Raw genomic sequence first — 22,371 nt, forward strand, 5'->3', positions numbered from 1 at the left:
AAGTTTTGTGTTTCTGCTCTCTGTGGTCCTCCAGGCACAGTCCTGAGATGTTTCCTATTCCTCCTTACAACAGTTCCATTTTCCAGCTTGACTGTGTATGATCTGTTATTGGCAATTCTTAACACTTTTGCTGGTGTCCAGTCAGATCTGTGTTTCGTGTCCAGCTGGACTCTTACGTGTTCTCCTTGCTGGAGAGGTCTAAGATATTTTGCTCCTCTGTTTTAGTATAATGCTTGTTTGCGTTGGTTGTCTTTTACTGCATGTTCTGTGTTTACAACACCTGGCTGCAGGAGGCTGTCATGTGTCGGCAGTAATGTTTTAGTCCTTCTGCTCATGAGTCTTTGTGCAGGACTGGCATGGAACCCCTGAGATGGTGTGTTCCTGTGTTCTAGAATAGCTAGATACAGATCAGTCTTTGCTCTCTTTGCTTTTTCCATCAGCTGTTTGGCCATCTTTACCGCAGACTCAGCTTTGCCGTTGCTTTGTGGATATGCTGGAGATGACGTTACATGTTTAAATTCCCAAGCCGTGCTGAACTGCTTGAATTCTTGTGAGCTGTACTGTGGTCCGTTATCAGAGATCACAGTGTCTGGGATCCCGTGTCGTGCAAAATGGGCCTTTAACTTGTGTATTACTGTACTTGACCTGGTGTCCGTTAGACAGTCTACTTCCCAGAAGTTTGAAAAGTAATCCACTGTGATGAGATATGCTCTGTTGTTAAATGAAAACAAATCTGTTCCCACTTTGGACCATGGTCTCATAGGAATGTCATGTGGGCACATTGTCTCTTTCTGCTGCCGTGCATCCACTGCTCTGCAGACTGCACAGTTTCCTACGTATGTTCTTATGGCGCCACTCATCCCCGGCCAGTATACGCAGTCTCTTGCTCGGCGTAAGCAGCTTTCTATGCCTAAGTGCGAAGCATGAATTCTCTCCATGATTTCTGTTCTTAGCTGTGCTGGTATTACAGCTCTCTCTCCTCTGAAAAAAAGCATTCTCTGCAATCTCTTAGGTGCATCTAGAAGTGGCTTTCTTGTGATAGTTTCTAGGGGTTTGTGGTCAGAATGGACTTCTACATTCCGTCCATAGGTGTACTGGTGGAATTTCTCCATCCCAAACAGGATTGCCAGGCATTCTTTCTCTATTTGAGCATACCCCTTTTCCGTGGGTGTAAGTGCTCTGCTGCAAAAAGCAACTGGTTGTCCTATCTGCAGAAGTGCTGCACCCAGCCCTGTCTCTGAGGAATCACACTGAAGAACCAGGTCTTCTTCTGGATTATAATATTTCAAAACAGGTGCAGAGGCAATCATTTGTTTCAATTTATTGAACGCTTCTTCCTGTATATCAGTCCATTCCCAAACCACATCTCTGTGTGTCAGTTGTCTTAATGTGTCGCAGCTATCTGACAAGTGTGCACAAAATTTAGACAGATAGTTCACCATACCAAATAATCTCTGCAGCCCCTTCAAATCTGACGGCCTGGGCATCTCCACTATGGCTCTCACCTTCTCTGGATCAATCTTTAGACCCTCTGAAGTCAGTCAGTGTCCGATGTATGGCACCTCTTTCTGTTTCAGCTTGAGTTTGTTGAAATTTAGTTTGATGTTTCTGTTTCTACATCGCTCCAGTAGTTGTCTTAGTTTTTCGTTATGATCTTTCTCAGCTGCCTCATCATTATCGCCTTCCCCACAGATGAGGATGTCATCCGCTATTATCCGGATTCCTGGGAGCCCCTCCAGCGCCTGAGTCAACCTGTGCTGGAAAACTTCTGGAGCCGGGCTGATCCCCATGGGCATTCTGATCCATCTATACCTGCCAAACGGAGTAGCGAAAGTAGTAAGATAACTTGACTCTTCTGACAGCCTTACATGCCAGAATCCGTCCTTTACATCACACACTGTAAAAACTCTCGCCTTGGTCAGATCCGGGAGAACATCGTCTATGGTAGGCAGAGGAAAGTGTTGACGCTTAAGTGCTTTGTTTAATGGTCTTGGATCTATACAGATTCTTAATTTTCCACTTGGTTTCTTCACCACTACCATGCTGCTAATCCAATCTGTGCTCTTTTCTACCTGAGCTATGATTCCTCTATCTACCAGGCTTCCTAGTTCGTCTTTTAGATGCTTCATTAGTGCCACCGGAACTCTGCGCTTTGGAAGCCTCACCGGTTTAACTTCAGGATCCACCTCGAGGTTATATTTCCCTTCCAGGCATCCATCTCCCTCAAATACATCAGCATACTCTCGTTGTAAGTCTTTCTTGCCCCACGTTTTGTTTTCTTTGCATCTCTCTGTGGTAACAATATCATCAATTGCCATAATGTTTTCATGCTGTATTCTTACCAGATCCATTGCTTGTACAGCCTTGTTTCCTAGCAGGGGCACTGATGCGCTTTCCTCCACTACAATGAACTCCGGACGATAAAGTTTTCTGTTTCTGGGGTTTCTTATTTTTATTCTGTACTTCCCTATGGGTTTCAAAGTGCTCTTGTTATACATGACCAGAATCTGTTCAGTCTTTTCCATTACTGTGTCAGGGTTTAACAGTTGAATGGGTATGACGTTGCAACTGGCTCCGCAGTCTAGTTGAAATTTTACTGGCCTCTCACCTATCAGCATGGTCGCAAACAGCTGTTTTTCCTGTTTGTCCTCCTTTTGTGAACTAAGGCTTAGGATTTCCTGATACGGTTCTTCTTCCTTTTCTGCCACACTGTGTATTCCTTTTCGCATGGTCTCTTTTGTTTTGCATGTGGATGCAAAATGGTTCAGCTTGCCACATTTTCTGCACTGCTTTCCATAAGCTGGGCAACTCAGTTTTTTCCACTCATGCTGTTTTCCACAGAATTTGCACTTAGCTGGTTGTGTCTGTTTGGCACTCTGGGCCTGTCTAACTCTCTGAACTGCGTGCACTTCCGTTTTCTGACCCTCAATAGTCATCACATTCTCTTTTGACAGTTCTGATGCTTTACATATCCTCACACACTTATCAAGTGTCAGGTCCATCTCTCTTAATAGGCGTTCTCTCACGTGCGAGTTCATTATGCCGCATACTATTCGGTCTCTAATCAGAGAATCTCTTGCTGATCCAAAATTGCATGTGTCAGCCAGCACTTTCAAGTCAGTAACATACTTGTCAAACGTTTCGCCTGAGTTCTGATTTCTGGAGAAAAATTTGTATCTTTCCACAGTTTCATTCGGTGCTGGATTGCAATGATTTCTGAACGCGGTTAACAGCCATTCCAGCGTCAGCTCGCCGTCAGCCGGCAAAGCCGCGCTCAGCGTCTTACACAGTTCTCTTCCTGTTTCTCCGATTAGATATTGGAAAACTTTTACCTTCGTTTTGTTGTCCGCGTCTGTAAGCGACAAATCCATGTACAGGGAAAACTCCTCTTCCCACGCTTTCCAAGCTTTGGGTATGCACGTAGCATTCCAGTCAAAATTTGCTGGCGGTTTCAATCTGAACGCACCCTCCATGATCGGATCTCTCGCAGTTGCTTTCTCGATAGCAAACTTAATATTTCACTTTTATATTGTACTTTACCGCTGCCACCATGTTATGCTTGGTTCTCTCTGTCAATATCTCTAATTTTATATAAATAAAGGAATCTCACAACCGCATGCTTCTCAGTGCTTTCACTTTACTTCACATGCTCGCTCATCTTAATGACGTCAAATAAACAGGACTCACAGTTTTACCATACATGGTCTGTCACATCCTTCTGACAATATATAACATATTGTAACATTACTCACCTAGAACCTCAGTCAGTCCTTGTCGGCCACAACACCCCGAGCACCACCACACTGAGCACAGGTGCCCCACAAGGCTGTGTGCTCAGCCCGCTGCACTTCACGCTGCTTACCCACGATTGCACTGCCAAATTCAGCTCAAACCACATCATCAAGTTCGATTTATGACACAACTGTGGTAGGTCTCCTCAGTAACGGCAATGAAACACATTATAGAGGGGAAGTGGCAAAGCTGGTTGAATGGTGTGGCAATAACAACCTGTCCCTCAATGTGGAGAAGGCAAAGGAGGTTTTGATGAACTTCTGGAGAAACTTTGTTGACCACCCCCTACTGACCATCGACAGCTCGACTGGGGGGCGAGTCAGCAGCACTAAAATTCCAGGGGTGCACATCACAGAGGATCTCACCTGGACCACCAACACATGTCACTCTCCAAGAATGGAGAACAGCGGGTACACTTTCTCTGCCGGCTGAAAAGAGTCCCTCCACCCATCCTCACCACATTCTACAGAGGAACAATTGAGAGCATGCTGACCAGCTGCATCACTGTCTGGTATGGAAAATGTAGTGCAGCAGACCGCAAGACCCTCCAGCGGACAGTGAACACAGCTGCAAAGATCTTCGCCGCCCCACTACCCCACATCCTGGACATTTTCATCACACAATGGTCCAGCAAAGCCAACAAGATCATGAAGGACCCCACCCATCCCTCTCTTCAGGCTCCAACCATCAGGAAGACGGTACCGGAGTATCAGAGCCCACTCCGCCAGACTGCTCAACAGCTTTTTACCCCAGGCTGTGAGAGCTCCGGACTCAAATTACCTCACCCTCCTCTGAAACCCCACACAAACCCCCTACCTCCTAAAACATGGACGATCTCACCTCCTCTACCCCCGAAACACACCCCAGCCTTTTCACATCACTGGAAAACTGTCTGAAAAATTATTTTTGTGCAGTTCAAATCTATTTTTTGCAATTCTCCTCTATGCTCACTAGACACTTTTCACACACTGCTGTATTTACATAATTCATAAAAGAGTAATATTTGTGTTTACATGCTTATGCACTACAAATCATCTTGCACTGTTCCCCAGCCAGCTGCTTGACTTACGACGTTTCTCTTTTCACATGTACAGTATTATGTGAAGCATTCGTATGTATAGTCTGTATATTTTTCCTTTTCAGTCTATGTATAGGTAAATATCTGTATATAGTATATTCGTATTCAAAATCTGTCAGTAGGTTAGTTTTGTATAGCTACAGTGTTTATGAGTAGCATTTTAATAGTTTATATTTTTTAAGTTTATGTATAGGCAAGCAAAGTTTATACTGTTTTACTTCTTGGTTGTATGTCTGTATTTATGTAGCACGACATTTTGTACCACTGGATGTCCACACATGTAGAGGAATGACAATATTGCTCAACTTAACTTGATTTGACTTGAATTTGGGCTGAGGAATTTTGGTGAAAAATTAGATTATTAAAAATTGCAAAAATTAGAAGATGATTGGTGCATGTTGTGTTCCCAAATGCACATTACAGGCAACCCAAATACAGAGCAGGTGGATTTTGTGTGGAACAGTTGTGGACCAAGCCTCCCTGATAAAATGAAAACTCATGAGGTTCATGAGCTGCTGATGTGCAAATGAACACAGTGCCATGCTTCACTCCAAAATTATTTTCATTATATTGCAGTCTAAATTTAAGGCATATTGCAATTTATTTTGATTAATTGTGCAGCCCTCATCGCAATGCAAAATAGTTAACTTCAATATATTTGTAATGACTTACTTAAAGGTATAATTCACCCAGAAATGAATTTTCTTTACTCTCCCTAATGTCATTTCCAACCTGGATTTGTTTCTTCTGTGGAACATAAAACAAGATATTTTGAGGAAGATTTTTTTATTGCAGACCCACCTCAAACCACAGCATGGAGCAATCTGAATTTGATCATGTATCTGAGAGCTAAAAAAATGTTTTAAATTAGGTTTTCATCATCTGATCTCTCTCTGCTGGGGCTTGCTTCTCCCTCGTGAGTACATGCATTCAAAGTACATGAAAAATCTAATCAGACAGACTGCTATCATCCGTAATCGTGCAAAAATTAGCATCCCTGAAAGTGATACAGTTTGGAGGATGTTCTTTTTCTCTATGCTTATGTAAGGTTATTTAGCTTAAATTTTGCTTCTATCGCATACTGTCAAGATAATCTTTCTTCACTGAGCTCATACCACTCCCTGTGTGTTTGAGATAAATGTGCCTAGTGCTCAGTGCTGGATGCTTTCATATATCTTGGAGAGTCTTGATTGTGTGTACTGTTCCTCCTTCAGTGTTTTTACCATGGTGCACTGTGTGGCCTCGGATCATTGCCCATCTTGCAGTAATTGTGGGTAGCTCTGTTATTAATTAGCGCGGGTAGCTAACTTTGATCTCAAAACATCATGAGAGAACGGCGGTTTTTCTGCCTCACATTTAGACCAATTAATTTGTACATTTCCTTTTGCAGCATTACAGACGTTTAAGTGTTTTTATCAGAGCACATTTTTTGCCCAGGAAGTGAGAATGAGTCAGCTCAGAGGAGTACTTTTAATTCACTAATGGATATGTTCATACACACACATATACAAAAACACGATCGCACACAAACACACTGTCTCTAATTATCCATCTAATGTCAGGGGAGACATTAGAGTTCACTGAGCCCTGATGGGTGTAACACCAGAGCAAGATAGTTCAAACACACTTTATTATGATGTGGAAGAAGCCTGTGGTTTTTAATTAGCTGAAATTTTATGTTCACGATGCCATGACGGCATCTTATCACTTGACCCCTGGCCTCATAACTTAAACTACTTCTTGCCATTTAAACTTGTAACCTACTCTAAAATGTTTTCAGGTCTTACCTCATTGGCCCTCATTGGTCTGACCTGGGGCCTCGGCGTTGTCACTGCGCACACAGAGACATATCATCATGGGAAAACAGAACAGCAAACTCAGGCCCGAGATGCTACAGGACCTGAGGGAGAACACAGAGTTCACTGACCACGAGCTGCAGGAGTGGTACAAGGTGGGAACATCTTGAGACATGCACAGGTGCTGTGAATCTGGGCACTTAAGCCACCATACTTCAGAACAAAATGCAAAAACTGTACCTTTAGTGGGGAACAACAGTTTGTCACTGGGTCAGTACCCTTAAAGGGACAACTTTGAGCCTTATCTACCACTAAAACGTGTCTATTAATATGTAGGAGTAGTAATATATACCCTCAGGTCCTACTATGAACCATACAGAGGTACATAAGATGCAAAGTTGTCCCTTTAAGAGTACTGTCCCAGTAAAAAACTATTGTATCCCTAAAGACACAACTTTTGCTAATTTTTTTTTTTTTAAATATATGGTGTTTATACATAGACTATATGCATATTTGAACATGAAAACAGCCACCTTTCCAAAAATATGGTTAAATATAGCATTTAATTTATGTCTCTATAAGTGGTTGTCATGAGAAATCACTAAGCCTACAGTAAAATACATATCCCAGGGTTGGCTGCCCCAGAGGGGACAAAAGGTTAAGGGCATATGTATGTGTATATCTATGTAAATTTGAGCTACTATATTATGAGCCACAGTGGCCTTGGGGCTGAATAAAAGCAGATCTTATTGTGCATTCAAGTACTTTCGAAATGACTGTCACATTTAATTTTATATATTTTGTGTACTGTTGATGAAGAATTTATGAGCTGACCAAATTACTTTCACATCACTTTCAATGGCAGCACAAGAATGATAAAATACACAAATTATATAATTGTATTAGCACTGAAAACAGTCCCTGTCTTTATTGGGAAGTCAACAAAGAGAGAAATATGATATTGTCTTTGGAGTAAATTTTTGTATTTAAAAATCACTTGAAAACAAATTATTAAGTAATTTCTGCTAGCAGGAACCTCCCAGGAGGATGTGAATGCAGTAATAGACTGTCCCACTTGGTATTAAACCCACAAACACCTTGGCTGATTGTGAAGGTTGAAGACTTAAGTGGAAATTACAGCATCATCATTAGAAATCATTTATGACTTTGGGGGTTTGGGGATGACTGTATCTGACCTGAGATGTCATATTCTAATAATGGAGTCTATTAAACCATGCCACTTATGGTAATATGCTGTATGTTGTTCGCTCTAAACAGGGGTTCCTGAAAGACTGCCCCACTGGGCATTTGAACGTTGAGGAATTTAAGAAGATCTATGCCAACTTCTTCCCATATGGTGATGCCTCTAAGTTTGCTGAGCACGTCTTTCGTACATTTGACACGAACAACGATGGGACCATTGACTTCCGGGAGTTCATTATTGCTCTGAGTGTGACATCGCGGGGAAAACTGGAGCAGAAGCTGAAGTGGGCCTTCAGCATGTATGATCTGGATGGCAACGGTTACATCAGCCGTGAGGAAATGTTAGAGATTGTGCAGGTCAGTGGCTTTCTGGGATGAATGTACTGTAGTCTGCACCGTAAATCCACTCTTAAAGTCTGTCATCATTTAATCACTTTCAACTTGTTAATTGTACCCTTTTTTCTGTTGAACACAAAAGAGGATATTTTGAAGAATGTTGTTTAGGAAACAATTGACAGAAGCCAGTGACTTCCATAATACAGTACGGAAAAATACTATGGATCTTAATGGATTCTGTCAACTGTCTGGTTACCAACATTCTTCAAAATATTTTCTTTTGTGCTCAGCAGAAGAAAGAAACTCAATAAGGTTATGAATAACTTGAGGGTGAGTAAATTATGACAGAATTTAAATTTTTGGATGATCTCCCTTTAGCAGAAAAAAAAATTGTATATTGCATCCATACCCTCATTTTCTCAATGCTGTGATGGTTTTAATAAACAAATATGGTTTATTGGACTTTTGATGTTAGGTGCTATGCTAACTTTCAAAGCTTGGCTAGCCGATCTCCCAGACTTTTCAAACTGTCATGACAATTGTCAAATGTTTAGCTGGTTGGCCAGCTTGTCTCACAGCCTGATTAGCTGACACACACCCAAAACACCAAAACAAAGTGGCCTAACCAGACTGGGCAGGCTGGAAGACCAACTAACAGCCGCAGGCATTTTCAATAAGCTGACTATTAAAGCCTGATCAGCATAGCTTGCTGGTTACCAGAGTAATCGTGTAGTGATTATTTTGTATTATACAACAGGGCCTGAACAGCATGCCGGATTGTTTTGCCACAATTTTAAACATTCCCAAAAGGTCCGTAATTCCCACCCACAAATCTTAACACATGGGTGAAAGTACATAATAGACATGGTATTATGATCATAAAAACTGGACAGTTGTAGCACCAAGATGCCCTGGAAATCACATGATTTTAATATTATCAAACCATTGTAGGCAGTTTTTGAGAGAAGAGTGAGAAGCCGATTCTCTTCTTCAGCATCTCTGCATGAAATCAATATTTACACTATTTACTTTATAAGAGCAAATTATTAGTTTTGAGGTGAACAATTAATCTATGCAAGTTAAGCCTCTAAAATAATTGTTTGTCTTGGTGATTTTTAATCAAAATCTGAACATTTGCTTCTGCTCTGGAGGGGCATGCCTTCTCTGATGATGACAGCTTGACGACTTGGGCAGAATATCTTTAACCACGCCCCCACAACTGTTAGTTTGATGCAAGTGAGAGGTGGAGAGGAGGTGTGCTAAACCTTCTATTTAATTTTCTCTTTCAGTTGGAAATACATCACAATACTTAAGTAAGGTCAGCAGCAACCTCCAGTTCATGGGGACTTTAAGCATCTGACAGTTGTTCTGATAGACAGCAGTCCACTGGAGACTATTCAATAGTTGCATGAATCTGTTCTAGGAAGTTTGGATGCTTTGTTAAAGACAAATGGTGGAATAAATACCGAGACATACTGCCACTTTCCTAGGTGTTCACATTACTATCCAACCCTTGTGCTCAAAAAGAGACTAAAATGCAAAATAATGAGCCTAATAATGTTCCATTTTCAAAAGCACAAACATAAAATAACATAAAACATAAAAACATAACATAAAGAAGTTGTAACAACTGCAGCACAGTTGATGAAAATGAAAGTAATTATTAAATTCAATTAGAACATGTAAAAAAACATTATTTGCTAAAAACAGTTTTATTTATCTTGTATAATTTTTAAATGCAAAGTAATAGTTTATTTTATATATAATACTCTTTAGATCTGTTTGCTCTTTGCAATGGTTACTATTTATAATTTTCCATAGTGTGATTTTTGGTGAATTTTATTACAAGCAGTTTGGGTCAATTTGGCCAGCTAACTGCATAATAATTATTAATTATAATAATAGTATATGGAAACAATTTAAATGTCCCCATTTATTTTAATTCTTAAATAATAATATGACATTTCAATGATATTTTGACCACTGAACTAGAAAATGTTCCTGGTTTCCATTGCAGAAATCTGCTCACCTTTTCTACAAGGATTTGTGATTTCTAAAAGTTCAGGCTTATTGAGCACACTAGTCTTATGATGATCAATCTTGGCTCAAGAAATCCTCCTCTTCATTGACTTCTGTAGTGACTTTGTGTCCTTATAATGTCAGATTGCAGTCAAAAAACTATTGCTTTTATCTTTCAAAAAAAAAAAGTACTTGAAGGAAACAGACACAATTTGTACCCACCTAATATGTTGCCTATTAACAATGCAGCCATAGCCTTTCATGCTCCTCTTACTGCAGCATGCCTCGATTTTGTTTCTCTTTTAATGTGTGTGAAATTATTCATCAGATCAGAATTAATCAGTAAGAGACAAGCGGCAATATTTGAGCCAGCCTGCTACCATATAGTCTATTACTATTTCTGCAGTATATATACTGTGTAAATATCATATATATCAAATATCTCTTGTTATAAAAAAGTAGCATTGTATTCTTCTTCTAAACCAGCAGTCACTTCTAAGTACACATACAGTACAAGTCTTCATAATTAGCAGAAAGCACAGAGATAAGCAGCCTGACCCCTGGTGGAGAGATCAAACACAGACATTAGTGCGCTGTCCCAGATGATCGCTCCCCTGTCATCCTGTGCTGTGGGAGTATAGAGAAGCTATTAGCATGTGCTTAGCGTGCTCAGTTGGTACCAGTGTCCCTCAGCTAGGCTTGGCAAAGCTCCATTCTGTGCGATGCCCCTTGACTAGCAAAGCCTGTGGGGAAGATCGCGGAGATGGGGGGAGGGCCGTAGCGCCCAAGTTGGCTCTCTTCTCTGTTGGATCAACGAGTTAAATTTAACCACGGTTTATCCCTGTGTGTGCAGAACGGTGGGATTATCCGCAAGCTCATGGAGGTTACAGTTGGCTGGCACTCAGAGATTGCAGCATGTTGCATATTTTATCAAGGCGGCTGCTTTTAAAAGGTGGAGGGCTAAGCCGAGAGTACAGCACCAGCAGTCTGCTCAACTGTGAATATCATTATCCCTCAAAAACTTGACATAATTGATTGACTCAAAACCGACATCTCTGATTTAGTGGGTATGGCAGGTAAATGAGCTGAAAAAGCCTATGAAGTTTCCCTGCTCTGGTTTGCTTTCTGCTTCATGGCTCGTGGTGAACCTCAGTGGAGGATGACATGCTAATGGAACAGAATATTGGATAAGCTGAACCTGTGAAGGCCAGATAGAGGTGGTCTACTGATATTTGAACCTGGGTCATTATTCTTTAACAGGCCATTTATAAGATGGTGTCATCGGTGATGAAAATGCCTGAGGATGAATCCACACCAGAGAAGAGGACAGATAAGATATTCAGACAAATGGACCTGAACAATGATGGTAAGATGTGGATTGTGTGATTATTAAATAGCAAAAGTATGTGATTTCATTAAATAAATGTATAGTATGTGTGCATTCAGAACACGTGTAGGCCTCGTGAAAGAGCATAATGCTCAGATTACTGATTAACTTGTAAAAAGCAATATAAATCATATATAGCTACAGTGCCCTCCACTAATATTAGCACCCTTGGTAAATATGAGCAAAGGCTACTGTGAAAATAACTTTGCATCATTTATCTTTTTGATCTTCCATTCAAAATATGCACAAAATTATAATCTTTCATTGAAATAAGACAATTGAAATTGGGGGGAAACTCACATTATGAAAGAAATGTTTTTGGCCAGTTATTGCCACCTCTAGAAATTCTTATGTGTAAAATATATCTGAAGTATATTTCCATTAATATTTAAAATTTTTTTTAGCACACCAGGGTTACTAGGAGCATGAAATTGACTTTCTGTTTCACAGGATTATAGATATGAGGAGCACAAATTCCAAATTCCCTTAATCATCCATAACAAGGAGTAAAAGCAAAGAATATAGTTCTGATGTGCAGCACAAGATTGTTGAGATTCACCAAATAGAAAGTGGGCAATAATTAAGAAGTTCCAATCAAGGAAAGATGTTACAAATCTGCCTTAAAGAGAAAATTGCATTTGAACAATGTGTCTATATGTTTTGTGTTCAGTGACCCATTTTTGTGCTGATTTTGATGTTTATTTTTGGATCATTTCTGTCTTCCCATTCTAGGCAAGCTGTCTTTGGAAGAGTTCATAAAAGGTGCCAAAAGTGATCCCTCCATTGTGCGGCTACTACAGTGTGACCCCAGCAGTGCTTCACAGTTTTGAGTCGCTCCAGACAAGCGGCACTCAATGCATGAAAGCTCTTATATGTCAGTCTTTTTTGTGTTCCAGACAGAAGAGTTTAAGAAAAAGTGCAACAATTTTGCTTTCAGTTTTTCCCAGAATGGACGTGTACATCTGAAGAACAAAGAGAACACCTGCCAGGACATTCTCTGTCTGGTGCGTGGCATCCGTCCTTGTCTCTGCAGAAGCTAATGGAGTACTCGACTCCAAAAAATATATATAAAAAAGCGGCTGATCGTGTTCCAGGGTCCAGATTTTGGAAAAGAAAGTTCCTTTTTAGGAATCATGCATGCGCTTTTGATCTTCACCACCCCTCTTGTGTTTAATATCAGTGCTGTTTTGTTTCTCTTCCTCTTAGTTTTGTGAGGGCACAGTTCCCCATCTACTTTTTATATTGATATGTATGTGTATATACAGTATAAATGCATAGAGAAACATGATAGGACTACAAAGGAAGGCAGTTATAGACGTCACATGCATCTTATGGCAGTATTATGTAGCTTTGGGCAGTATCCACTATCCAGATTTTAGCCTCCAATTGACCCAGTGGACTGATGGACTGAATTTTGGGATTTTTCTGCTCTGGCACTCATGATCTTTATTTTACAAAGAGAAGGCTGAGGATCCCATTCTTGAATTTTGTTCATTTAATTGTTGTTGTTTTTGTTGTAAATATGTGGTTTGCTTTCATTATTTCGTTATTTATTTTTTGCATTTTTATGGTGTTTATTTTAACTGGGGATATTTTATTACTGTCAAAACTAGATGTGAGACACTTGATGTATTATGCCGTTTGGAGTTAGTTGTTAGTCGTTCGAGGCTTTTCAGTGCATTGTGGGACATTTTTGCATCAGGGGACACATTCCGTTGAATGGAAGACACTGGTAGCACATATCATTTGAAGAGCTTCATCTGTGTGCGTGCGGTTATGCGCGTTTGTATGTACGCAAGAATGACGGTTTGCATGTTTTGGTGTATGTATGCATCTGTGCTAACTTTATAGTCATTTTGTGTAGTTAATACAATATCTTTGTATGCAAGCAAGTTTTTGAACCCTGATTTGAAGCAGCAAATTCGTGACACCTTGATCCGGCATCAAATGGTACTTTTCCATCAACAACATAGACAGGAATGTACAATGTTATAATTTATAATCATTTCTCACCTTTAGATAAAAAGTTTGAATCCTGAAAGCGATCACTAAGGGCTTATTTCCACTCTTGAATCAACAGGTGTGAAGAGAACGCCACTGCTTTGGTTTTTTTTTTTTTTCGTTTTATGCAGCGACTGAGATTCCATGACCTGAATTCTCCAGGTGCTCCTGCTTTTGTAGCATGCAGCATTAGTTTGTGAACTCCATATATGCCCACTCTCAATACATGTGTAGCTGTCTCTCACTTTTCTGGCATCTATGTTGCTTCCATATTTGTACTGAGACCATATTTGATGCTGCACCCTCTATGGCAACTTTCCTCTATTATGTTGCATGAAAACCTCATGCGAGGACAATGTTTGTCCCCTTTTTCTGACGTTGAAAAATATACATATGTGTTTAGACTGTTGCCTGAGAGTGATTCTTACACAACACTGACATACTTTACACTTACTGTAATGTTGTGTCAGTAACTTATTGATTAACATGGTGATGTGATCATAAACTGCAAAGGTAATTAGACGAACTGTGTGGCATTCAAAGTTGAATTTAGAATACCTTGAAAATTCCAATATGATTCCTGATTTTGGAATGAAGGTAGAAAAAAAAACAGAATGCAAAATTTAAATTTGTATAGAAATGTAAAGAAGCTAAAATTATTCAAATGAATAGAAATGTAAAGAAATACATGTAACTTGTTTCAAAGACTTTTTAGTTTGAAAGTCTTTAATTATATTTATAATATTTATATTTTATTAGATTACACTTTCTCTAGACAGCATAAAAGTTTTTAAAAAGGTATGTTAAGTGTATCAAAAAAACACATAAGTTGTGATACATGAATGACAAAACATCAAATCCAACCTGCACAAGCGCCAATGTAACATTCACCTTTCTTCATAAGTGTTTAAAATGCACTTGGTCCCTGAATGATGCCAGAGCCATGGTCCGGTTCATAATCAGATCCAGATACTGGACCTTTCCAGCGCTGCCCGGTTAAACGGAGATGCACAGTGGTGCTGGCGGTACAGACCGAAGGACACAGAGCCGTGTGGCCGTGAATTGTAGGGTGGCCTGTGCTGCTCTGGGGATCTAATAATGGACAGCTTTTGCTCCTCATCTTCTTGGCAGTTTTGGGACGGGGGTGAGCAATGGGGGTCGGCTGCTCTTGGGATTTTCATCTGAAATGGAACATAGTAATGCTGCTATAGTACAGTATGACTGCAGAATGAGTCACTGAGCACACCCTCTCTCATACAGACAGGGGATGTGAGTCAGTCACACACATGTTAGATAGTATTCTCTCAAGCATCTATTAGGATGGGTCGCTGTGATTTTGCCAAGTAAGACATGTTCCTGGATCAACATCTTCTGATGATCCTGGATCAACATTATTGTCCAAAAATATAGACTTAACCCAATCCCTACCCCTAAACCTTACCTTACCCAGAATTTATTCCTAAAATCAGTGGGAAATGATAGCTGATTAACAAGGGTGTAGAAGCACTGAAAAGTTATATCTCAATTCTGATTGGTTGATTGGAATGTTGTTCCTGGTGAACATGTTGTACTTGGTGAAATCACGCTCGCCTATTAGGATGACCGCTTCAGTTGTCAGATGAACAACTTAAGACTCACAGGATGAGTCCACCTACGCCAAAGCACTGATTATTTTTATTAGTGCAAATTTAAGCTCCCTTGAGACTCAGTGCATGCACATACCAATCTGCTCTCATCTTGTAAATGTTGTTTGCGGAGGCACCAAGGAAGACCGAGGTAGGAGATGGAGACCTTAAATAAGCGACATGAGAACACCATCTCCACTGCACTCATTAGTATCAGTGGGACCCACAGGACTATCGTGGTGCTCTGAGAGAGAGAGAGAGAGAAAATATAGAAAGCCTTGATTTATTGCATATATTTTCTGTGAGCGCACTGGGTGATCGTGACCAGCACAGTGTTATTTAATTGCTGTTTACAGTTGGTTCCTTTTCTGTGCATATATATATATATATATATATATATATATATATATATATATATGTGTGTGTGTGTGTGTGTGTGTGTGTGTGTGTGTGTGTGTGTGTGTGTGTGTGTGCGTGCGTGCGTGCGTGTGTGTATATATGTATGTATAATATAAGAACAAACAATATATAACCAAACATGTCTGCCTGACATTGTCTGGGGTATATACGAAAAAAAAAATTATATCTTGGTAACACTTTACAATAAAGTTCCATTTTTTAACATTAGTTAACACGAACTAACAATGAAAATAGCTCTAAAGCATTTCTTAATCTTAGATAATGTTAATTTTAACATTTAGTAAAACATTAATATGGACCCTTTTCACATTTCCTGGATTCTCAGAAGCGGATGTCAAGTCAAGAAATTACAATAAAATATATATTTTTGTGTTTTCATTTGCCCCATATAGCAAAAAGAAAAAAAAAGAAAAGAAAAAAGCTTAGCATATCTACACACACACATACACACACATATATATATATATATATATATATATATATATATATAGATAGATAGCGTTGCTAGATTTTGGATTAATCAGAGTCATCACAGTCTACAACGGTTGTATTTTTCTTAACTAATGTTAAATATTAATAAATACTGTAACAGATTCATGGTAATGTTATAATTCATTAACTAATGTTACATAACTTTAGTTAATGTTGTGTCATATGCCTAAACTAATGCATTGTTTGTACTGCTTTGCGTTTTAATGTCAGTTTTAAAGTTGTATACTGGCCCATATAACAGTCATCTTGATATAGTGGATGCATTATCATGCAAAATGAAATGGGTTATTTACAGTTTGTCCTAATTAGTTTATTCCACTAATGAAAATATCCAATAGTGGTGGGGTTACTGAAAAAAAAGTCATTTTTGACTGATCATGTGATCTTGGCCATAGTTAGGCTACTAATATGATGTAGGCTAAAACATTTTGAACATTCACATTAATACTAATTTCTCTTTGTAAAACTTTTTAATGAGGAAGAAATTGCTAAATGTGCTTTTAATGAGTAGAGACTCACATTGTGAACAAAATTATCAGATCTAATATGCTCCTTTGAATAGCTTAAGTAAAAATAGGCATTATGACAGAAGAAAATGTTTTTCCTACAAATGTGCACATTTTTATTTGAAGTTAATGAGCAATAAATGATGAAATCCAGTGGGAGAATATTGCATCAGAATACTTCAAGTTTAATACTGACAACAGTGGTAATTCTAATAAACCACAGTTTAGCAATTAAAAATTAAATATCAAAATTGTATTATAATTACTACACTATCCAAAATCTCCAAACTTTCCAAAGAAAAACTGCATAAAACTGTTTTGAAAGTTGTGAAAATTATGTGATATAGAACCTTTATACAGTATGTGATATTGACGATTTCCCTGACTAAAGTCTGTTGTTACAAACTGCATAAAAATAAATGTTTTTTAAACCATCATTTTAAGTCTGGCCCAAAATAGCATGTGTATAATACTAATGAATATTAATTTATTTACACATTTTTTTATGATGCTTACATTGCAAAGCTTTGAAAAAATGCCATTATTTGTTCACAGAGTCATGGATTTTATTTTCGCTCAATACATTTTAACATGACAGGGACAATTAACATGAGCTTTAGTTTGAAGTTAACTGACTGTTTTAGTTAGCTTGAGGTTAATTAGTTCTACTGCAGACCCCTTGCTAAAGATCCCTGCATTAAATCATTTCTATATAATTGGTGAACCGGAAACATATTTGAAATGTATATATTTTTTTTAATAGTCAGACTATTTTCTCTGATTTCTCTTTTTGTACTTACAAAAATACGTGTGGGGTCAAAAGGACACTCATTGGCGATGGTTAGGTGACTCCTGCCATCACTGTAGCCACAGTAAGCCAGCAATCTCTTGTCGCCATGAATTATGGTCTTTATCAAGGACACCATCAGTCCGATAACTGAAGCGGCAGCCACTAGAACAGCAACAGCACTTGACACGAACACTGACCAGTTCTACAATAAAAGAGAGCTGTTTTAGTCATATTAGCAAAGAGCTATTATCTCAAGGATTTGTCCTTGCAGGCTTCTCTGTATCACAGGGTTTTAGTCAATTCTGAGTTGTGAAGGCACATGCAAGCACTCTCACAAACCAGTGATCAAATGCTAGCGAGCTCGACACAAGCCCTGATGAATGAAAGAGGAAGCAGGTGTGTGCCACTGAAGCAGAAAGACCCAAGAGAGAGTAAAACTGAGGAAAACTGACAGAGAATGCACAAACACACAAATCATTCACAGCACTCTCATGGGCTTTTTCTCTTTGAGTCGTGAAAGAAACTTTTTTGAAGTTCCTATTTGTGCAACTATGGTGGAGCAACATTGAATGAAATTTGCATTTAATACAAAACTAGCTTTTATCTAAAGCCCAGGTCTATGATATTAGAAGATGACGTTCATGAAAGAAAGGCTGAATTTCATTAGATGAGAAAATACATTTTGCATAAATACACTGAAGCTTAGGCTACTATTAAGATGAATATTATTTTATATTGACATTATTTTCATGACAATTAAGAACATGTCCCATCAAATTTGATTTATTATTAATTGTCCGTAAATATGTTCCGGAATTATATCGTAACTCTCATTACTTTTAATACATTTATGGTGAAATAATAATAATAGAAATTATATTATTAATTATATTATATTACAATTATATATTAATAATAAAAACAAATATATATCTAATATCAGTACATATATAAGTAGTATAGAATTATAGTTTTTACTTCATGAAAATATGAGTTGGAAATTATCTTTACTGTTGTGCTGTGTTCATCTGTTAAGCATTACAAGAGAATGTGTGTGGTTTTAATAACAAATGTAAAAAGAGGTGCTCTACCAACAGAAGAGGAGGTGCAACCAAAAATACAAAGGTGCAACACGCACTCTTCAAAGTTCAAGCTTTATTAATAAAATAGCATGACGTTCCGGCCATCTGATGAAGGACCTGGATGGCTGAAACGTAATGTTATTTGATTAATAAAGCTTGAACTTTTACATTTACTATATTACAGTTATCTAAAAACAAATCATTTGTGTACTAGAAATTATTACTTACCAGCACCCTGTTCTTCCTGTTTTTGGACAGGACAATAGTTAGTATCCCAATAATTACACCCTAAAAGGATGAACATGAAAGCACATTATTCCATTTTATTCTTGGCCCCAAAATATTTGAATGCAAATATTTATAAAATAGCCACATTTAAAAAAGAATGCAATTGTTTTTAAAAGAAATAAATAAAAAAAAGCACAAAGAGCACAAGAATATGTTTCAAGTAATATATTTCACAAGGAAAAAAAAAAAATAATAATAAAAAAAAAAAATATATATATATATATATATATGTGTGTGTGTGTGTGTGTGTGTGTGTGTGTGTGTGTGTGTTTGTATAATATAAGACCAAACAATATATAACCAAACATGTCAGCCTGACATTGTCCGGGGTATATAAGAAAAATAAAATGTATATCTTGGTAAAACTTTACAATAAAGTTCCATTTAGAACATACAGTGTGTGTTATGTTAGGTCCTAAATTATAAAAAGCATTTGGACATTTTCTTTTTTTTCAGACATTAAACAGTAAAGCATGTTCATTGTAGATAAACTACACTTGTGGTTACTCTGCTAGTTATATGTATTTTGTTAAATAGCTTGTTTTGAAAAAAAATTATCTTGTTCAGCTAATTGCCCACTTTACATGAATATGTCGTGCCTCACCAGCAGGCCTGCAGTCAGGGCGATGACGTTCGAGATGGCGCTTTCCATGGCCTGTCCCCACTGAAGGCTGAAGTGTCTCAGTACCACACCATGGACCAGAGCACCCAGCAGGAAGTTCACATGCCCTACTAACACCATACTAAGACCCATCTTCATCAGCCCCCTCTGCTCCTCCAGACTGCCACAACACACCCCTGGGGGGGGGGGGGGGGGAGGGAGAGAGAGAGCTGATGGGATACCAAATGTAACCAAGAGCTCTGTGCTGATTTTATTATTAGTCGATTAATTAACTCCAGTAACTTCCTCTCAACAAGATAAACACTAAGTTAAGACTTGGAGAGAAGACAAGGCTTGTATTTTGACACGGCTGTGCTGACAAACATTACAGATATTTTGCTGCTGTGCTCTGGAAAGACTGTGAAAGCTAAAGGAAAGATTAGAAGTGGAGCAGACCGGTGTGGGTGGACAAACACAAAGGCTCCGCTGATCCACTGAGGACAGGGTTTGGGCTACAGGAGAGATGTCACCTCGGTTAATCATTACACACTCTGTACACTTGGCACAGCAAACTCAACAGATAATTGTTAGACTTTTGGGAAAAGAAAAAAGGTTTGTGACAGTACTACTGTGATCATAAATTTGAAATATTATGTTCTAAGTAATACTGTACGTCCTGCAGCCTGTAAAACTATAAACAGACCTTCTATAAACCACAAGCTTTATGACATATGAAGCAGACTGTGTTGAAGAGACTAATGCATATTGAGTACCACTATTAATTTAGGCTTTCTCAGTAAACAGAAAGAAAATTACCAGTCATCCTCAACATAGATTCAAAATCATTAGGGGTGTGTGAAGAATTATTATGGTTGTCTCAGTAACTCACCTAAATTCCCCATTTGAACAGTTTCCAATCTAATTTATGTCCTTGGTTTGGTCATGGCACTTCTGTATATTTACCAGAAGAGAGGAGCTGCACCTCCTGTCTGTACTGTCTCAATCACACATGTGTTTGTGTACAGATTGAAGGAATGTGCCCCGGATATTTCCTCACAGGCTGGGCAGTCTTCAGGGTTGATAAGTTTATACATCGTTTGTTAATGATTAGTTTACTTGTTTTAATATTCTGAATAATGTTTAAGCAAATGGACTCGGATTGTCTCATAATCGAACAGGATAATAATTGATGTAGATTCTCTCCACAAGAGGGACACAAACACAAACGAGGGGAAGAGCACTGCCTAGTTGGTTTTAGCTCTTCCAGCCTGTGGCCGGTTTCATAAGACTAGTCTTACAAGTTAGTCATCAAATGTATTTATTTAAGACTGGTCATATTTTTATTTATTTTTTAAGTCAGTTGCATAAAAACTTAGATTGGTTTCATTTAAATCCAAAATATACGACTCATTACCCCTTGACAACGGCTTGTTGGTCAGAATAGTCACAGACTATTAGGTTTGTGCAACTGGCCCCTGGTCTTAGCTGCTCTACCACCTAAACACCAGCTACGGCCAGGGTGGAAGACCAGCTAAACCCAGCCAACCAGCTTAAACTGTTCTTAGCAGTTTTTTTCTCTCTTCTACTTCTTATTGTTGTTGTTTTTTCCCCTGCATGGTTATTACAACACAACTGAGGCAAACAGTGAGAATTCAAATCAAGGGTAACAAATCCACTTTTTTCAGTTGTAAAAAATATGATAAAATGGCAATGAAATTGTTACTGATTTTGAATCATTTTAAGTTTATTTTGAATGCAGGCCATGTTTAAGGCATGGTAGCAATATCACTGGCCTACAAAGCAAGTAGAAGATGAGCACCCCGACCCCTGTCTTGTGAAACAAGATAAGCAGATAAACATTTTATAGATCTTTCCGCTTCTGTCTTGTGTCATAGAGTGTAGAGCCCTCTGGGTTAGAGGTAGTGTGGCTCTCTCTCCACAACACACAATAATCATTACCAAATACTACAATGTATTAAATGCCATTTTAAAACAAATTACAAGCCTATACATTTTACAAGAAAATACTATTTCAGTCTTTGTACTTAAAAATGTCTTTGTATTTTTATTTGATCTTATAAAAGGGACATGTTCATCAAGTTTTTCATCATCATCAACATAATTTATTAGGTGCAAAAAAACATAATAATAATATTAATCAAACAGTTGACGGGAGCCATTGACTGCCATCATATCTCCCAACCATAATATGGAATTGTTGTGGAACTGTTTGATTATCAACATTCTTCAAAATATCTTCTTTTGTGTTCAACAGAAGAACAAAATTCCTACAGGTCTGGAACAACTTCAGTTTGAGTAAATGATGATAGAATTAGCATTTTTGAATGAAATATCTCTTTAAGTTAATTTCTGAGTAAAATTTGTTTCAAAGGCTCTTTTTATGTTATGTATGGCTAGTTAGATAAAATAAATTAAGAAAATTAGATTGAAATTTAGAAAAGTATTTCGAGTTTTGATCAGGACCAGAATGGTTTTGTTTTTGGATCATACACAGTGGCGTCTCAACCAAAGCATATTAATTTGGGCAAGAGAGGAAGTCCAGTTCAGGAGATAGCCAGCAGCACTAATAAAGTCTGAGGGAGGATGCTGGTAGGCAAGCTATAATAATATTGTCTCCTGGATATTATCTTGATTGTCTTTGCAGGCCAGAGTTGCTAGATGGATCATCCGTTTGTGCGAGCTGGCACACTCATATCAGCCTTTCATAATGAGATACAGCTTCTCACAGAGAGGAGGCAGGATGTGCACCAGGCACATTTATGTTAAAAATACTGTTAAGATGGGTTTCGCTGTTGGCCGGGTCTCCTGAGGACAGGACTTCTCATTCAGATGATGAAAATGTACAGCACTGTCAATTAAAGGTGAAGTGCTCTGCTGTGGATTATTATGAATGAAAGTTTTGTTTAAACTTGATTAATCATTGATCAGAAATAA

The 22,371-nt window shown here is 38.3% G+C and overlaps 2 protein-coding genes across 2 annotated transcripts in view; one reads left to right on the plus strand and one right to left on the minus strand.

Moving 5' to 3' along the window:
* hpca (hippocalcin) overlaps positions 1–13,499 on the plus strand; it is a 39,017-nt gene extending 25,518 nt beyond the window's left edge. Inside the window, exons 2-5 of the mRNA XM_059509774.1 lie at positions 6,651–6,821; positions 7,945–8,226; positions 11,485–11,590; positions 12,344–13,499. Of these exons, the coding sequence (XP_059365757.1) occupies positions 6,726–6,821; positions 7,945–8,226; positions 11,485–11,590; positions 12,344–12,441 (582 nt within the window). The 5' untranslated portion in view covers positions 6,651–6,725 and the 3' untranslated portion in view covers positions 12,442–13,499. The remainder of the gene's footprint in view (positions 1–6,650; positions 6,822–7,944; positions 8,227–11,484; positions 11,591–12,343) is intronic.
* An 804-nt stretch (positions 13,500–14,303) lies between these two features.
* tmem54b (transmembrane protein 54b) lies at positions 14,304–20,454 on the minus strand. Its single transcript, XM_059509773.1, has 6 exons — positions 20,306–20,454; positions 19,420–19,613; positions 18,756–18,815; positions 17,456–17,647; positions 15,335–15,481; positions 14,304–14,793 (listed from the first exon to the last, which is right to left on the minus strand). Exons 1-6 carry the CDS (start codon positions 20,316–20,318, stop codon positions 14,572–14,574), a joined length of 828 nt encoding a protein of 275 aa, XP_059365756.1. The 5' UTR covers positions 20,319–20,454; the 3' UTR covers positions 14,304–14,571.
* Positions 20,455–22,371: the final 1,917 nt, after the last annotated feature.

The sequence above is a fragment of the Carassius carassius genome, chromosome 25 (genome assembly GCF_963082965.1).
Source record: "Carassius carassius chromosome 25, fCarCar2.1, whole genome shotgun sequence".
NCBI classification, from domain to species: domain Eukaryota; kingdom Metazoa; phylum Chordata; class Actinopteri; order Cypriniformes; family Cyprinidae; genus Carassius; species Carassius carassius.

What these genes read in the sequence shown, in the direction of transcription:
- tmem54b (XM_059509773.1), bottom strand. An exon ending in CCCTGACTGCAGGCCTGCTG is followed by an intron (nt 18,816 to 19,419) that starts GTGAGGCACGAC and finishes TCATCCTTTTAG; the next exon opens with GGTGTAATTATTGGGATACT. An exon ending in TACAAGATGAGAGCAGATTG is followed by an intron (nt 14,794 to 15,334) that starts GTATGTGCATGC and finishes GTTCCATTTCAG; the next exon opens with ATGAAAATCCCAAGAGCAGC.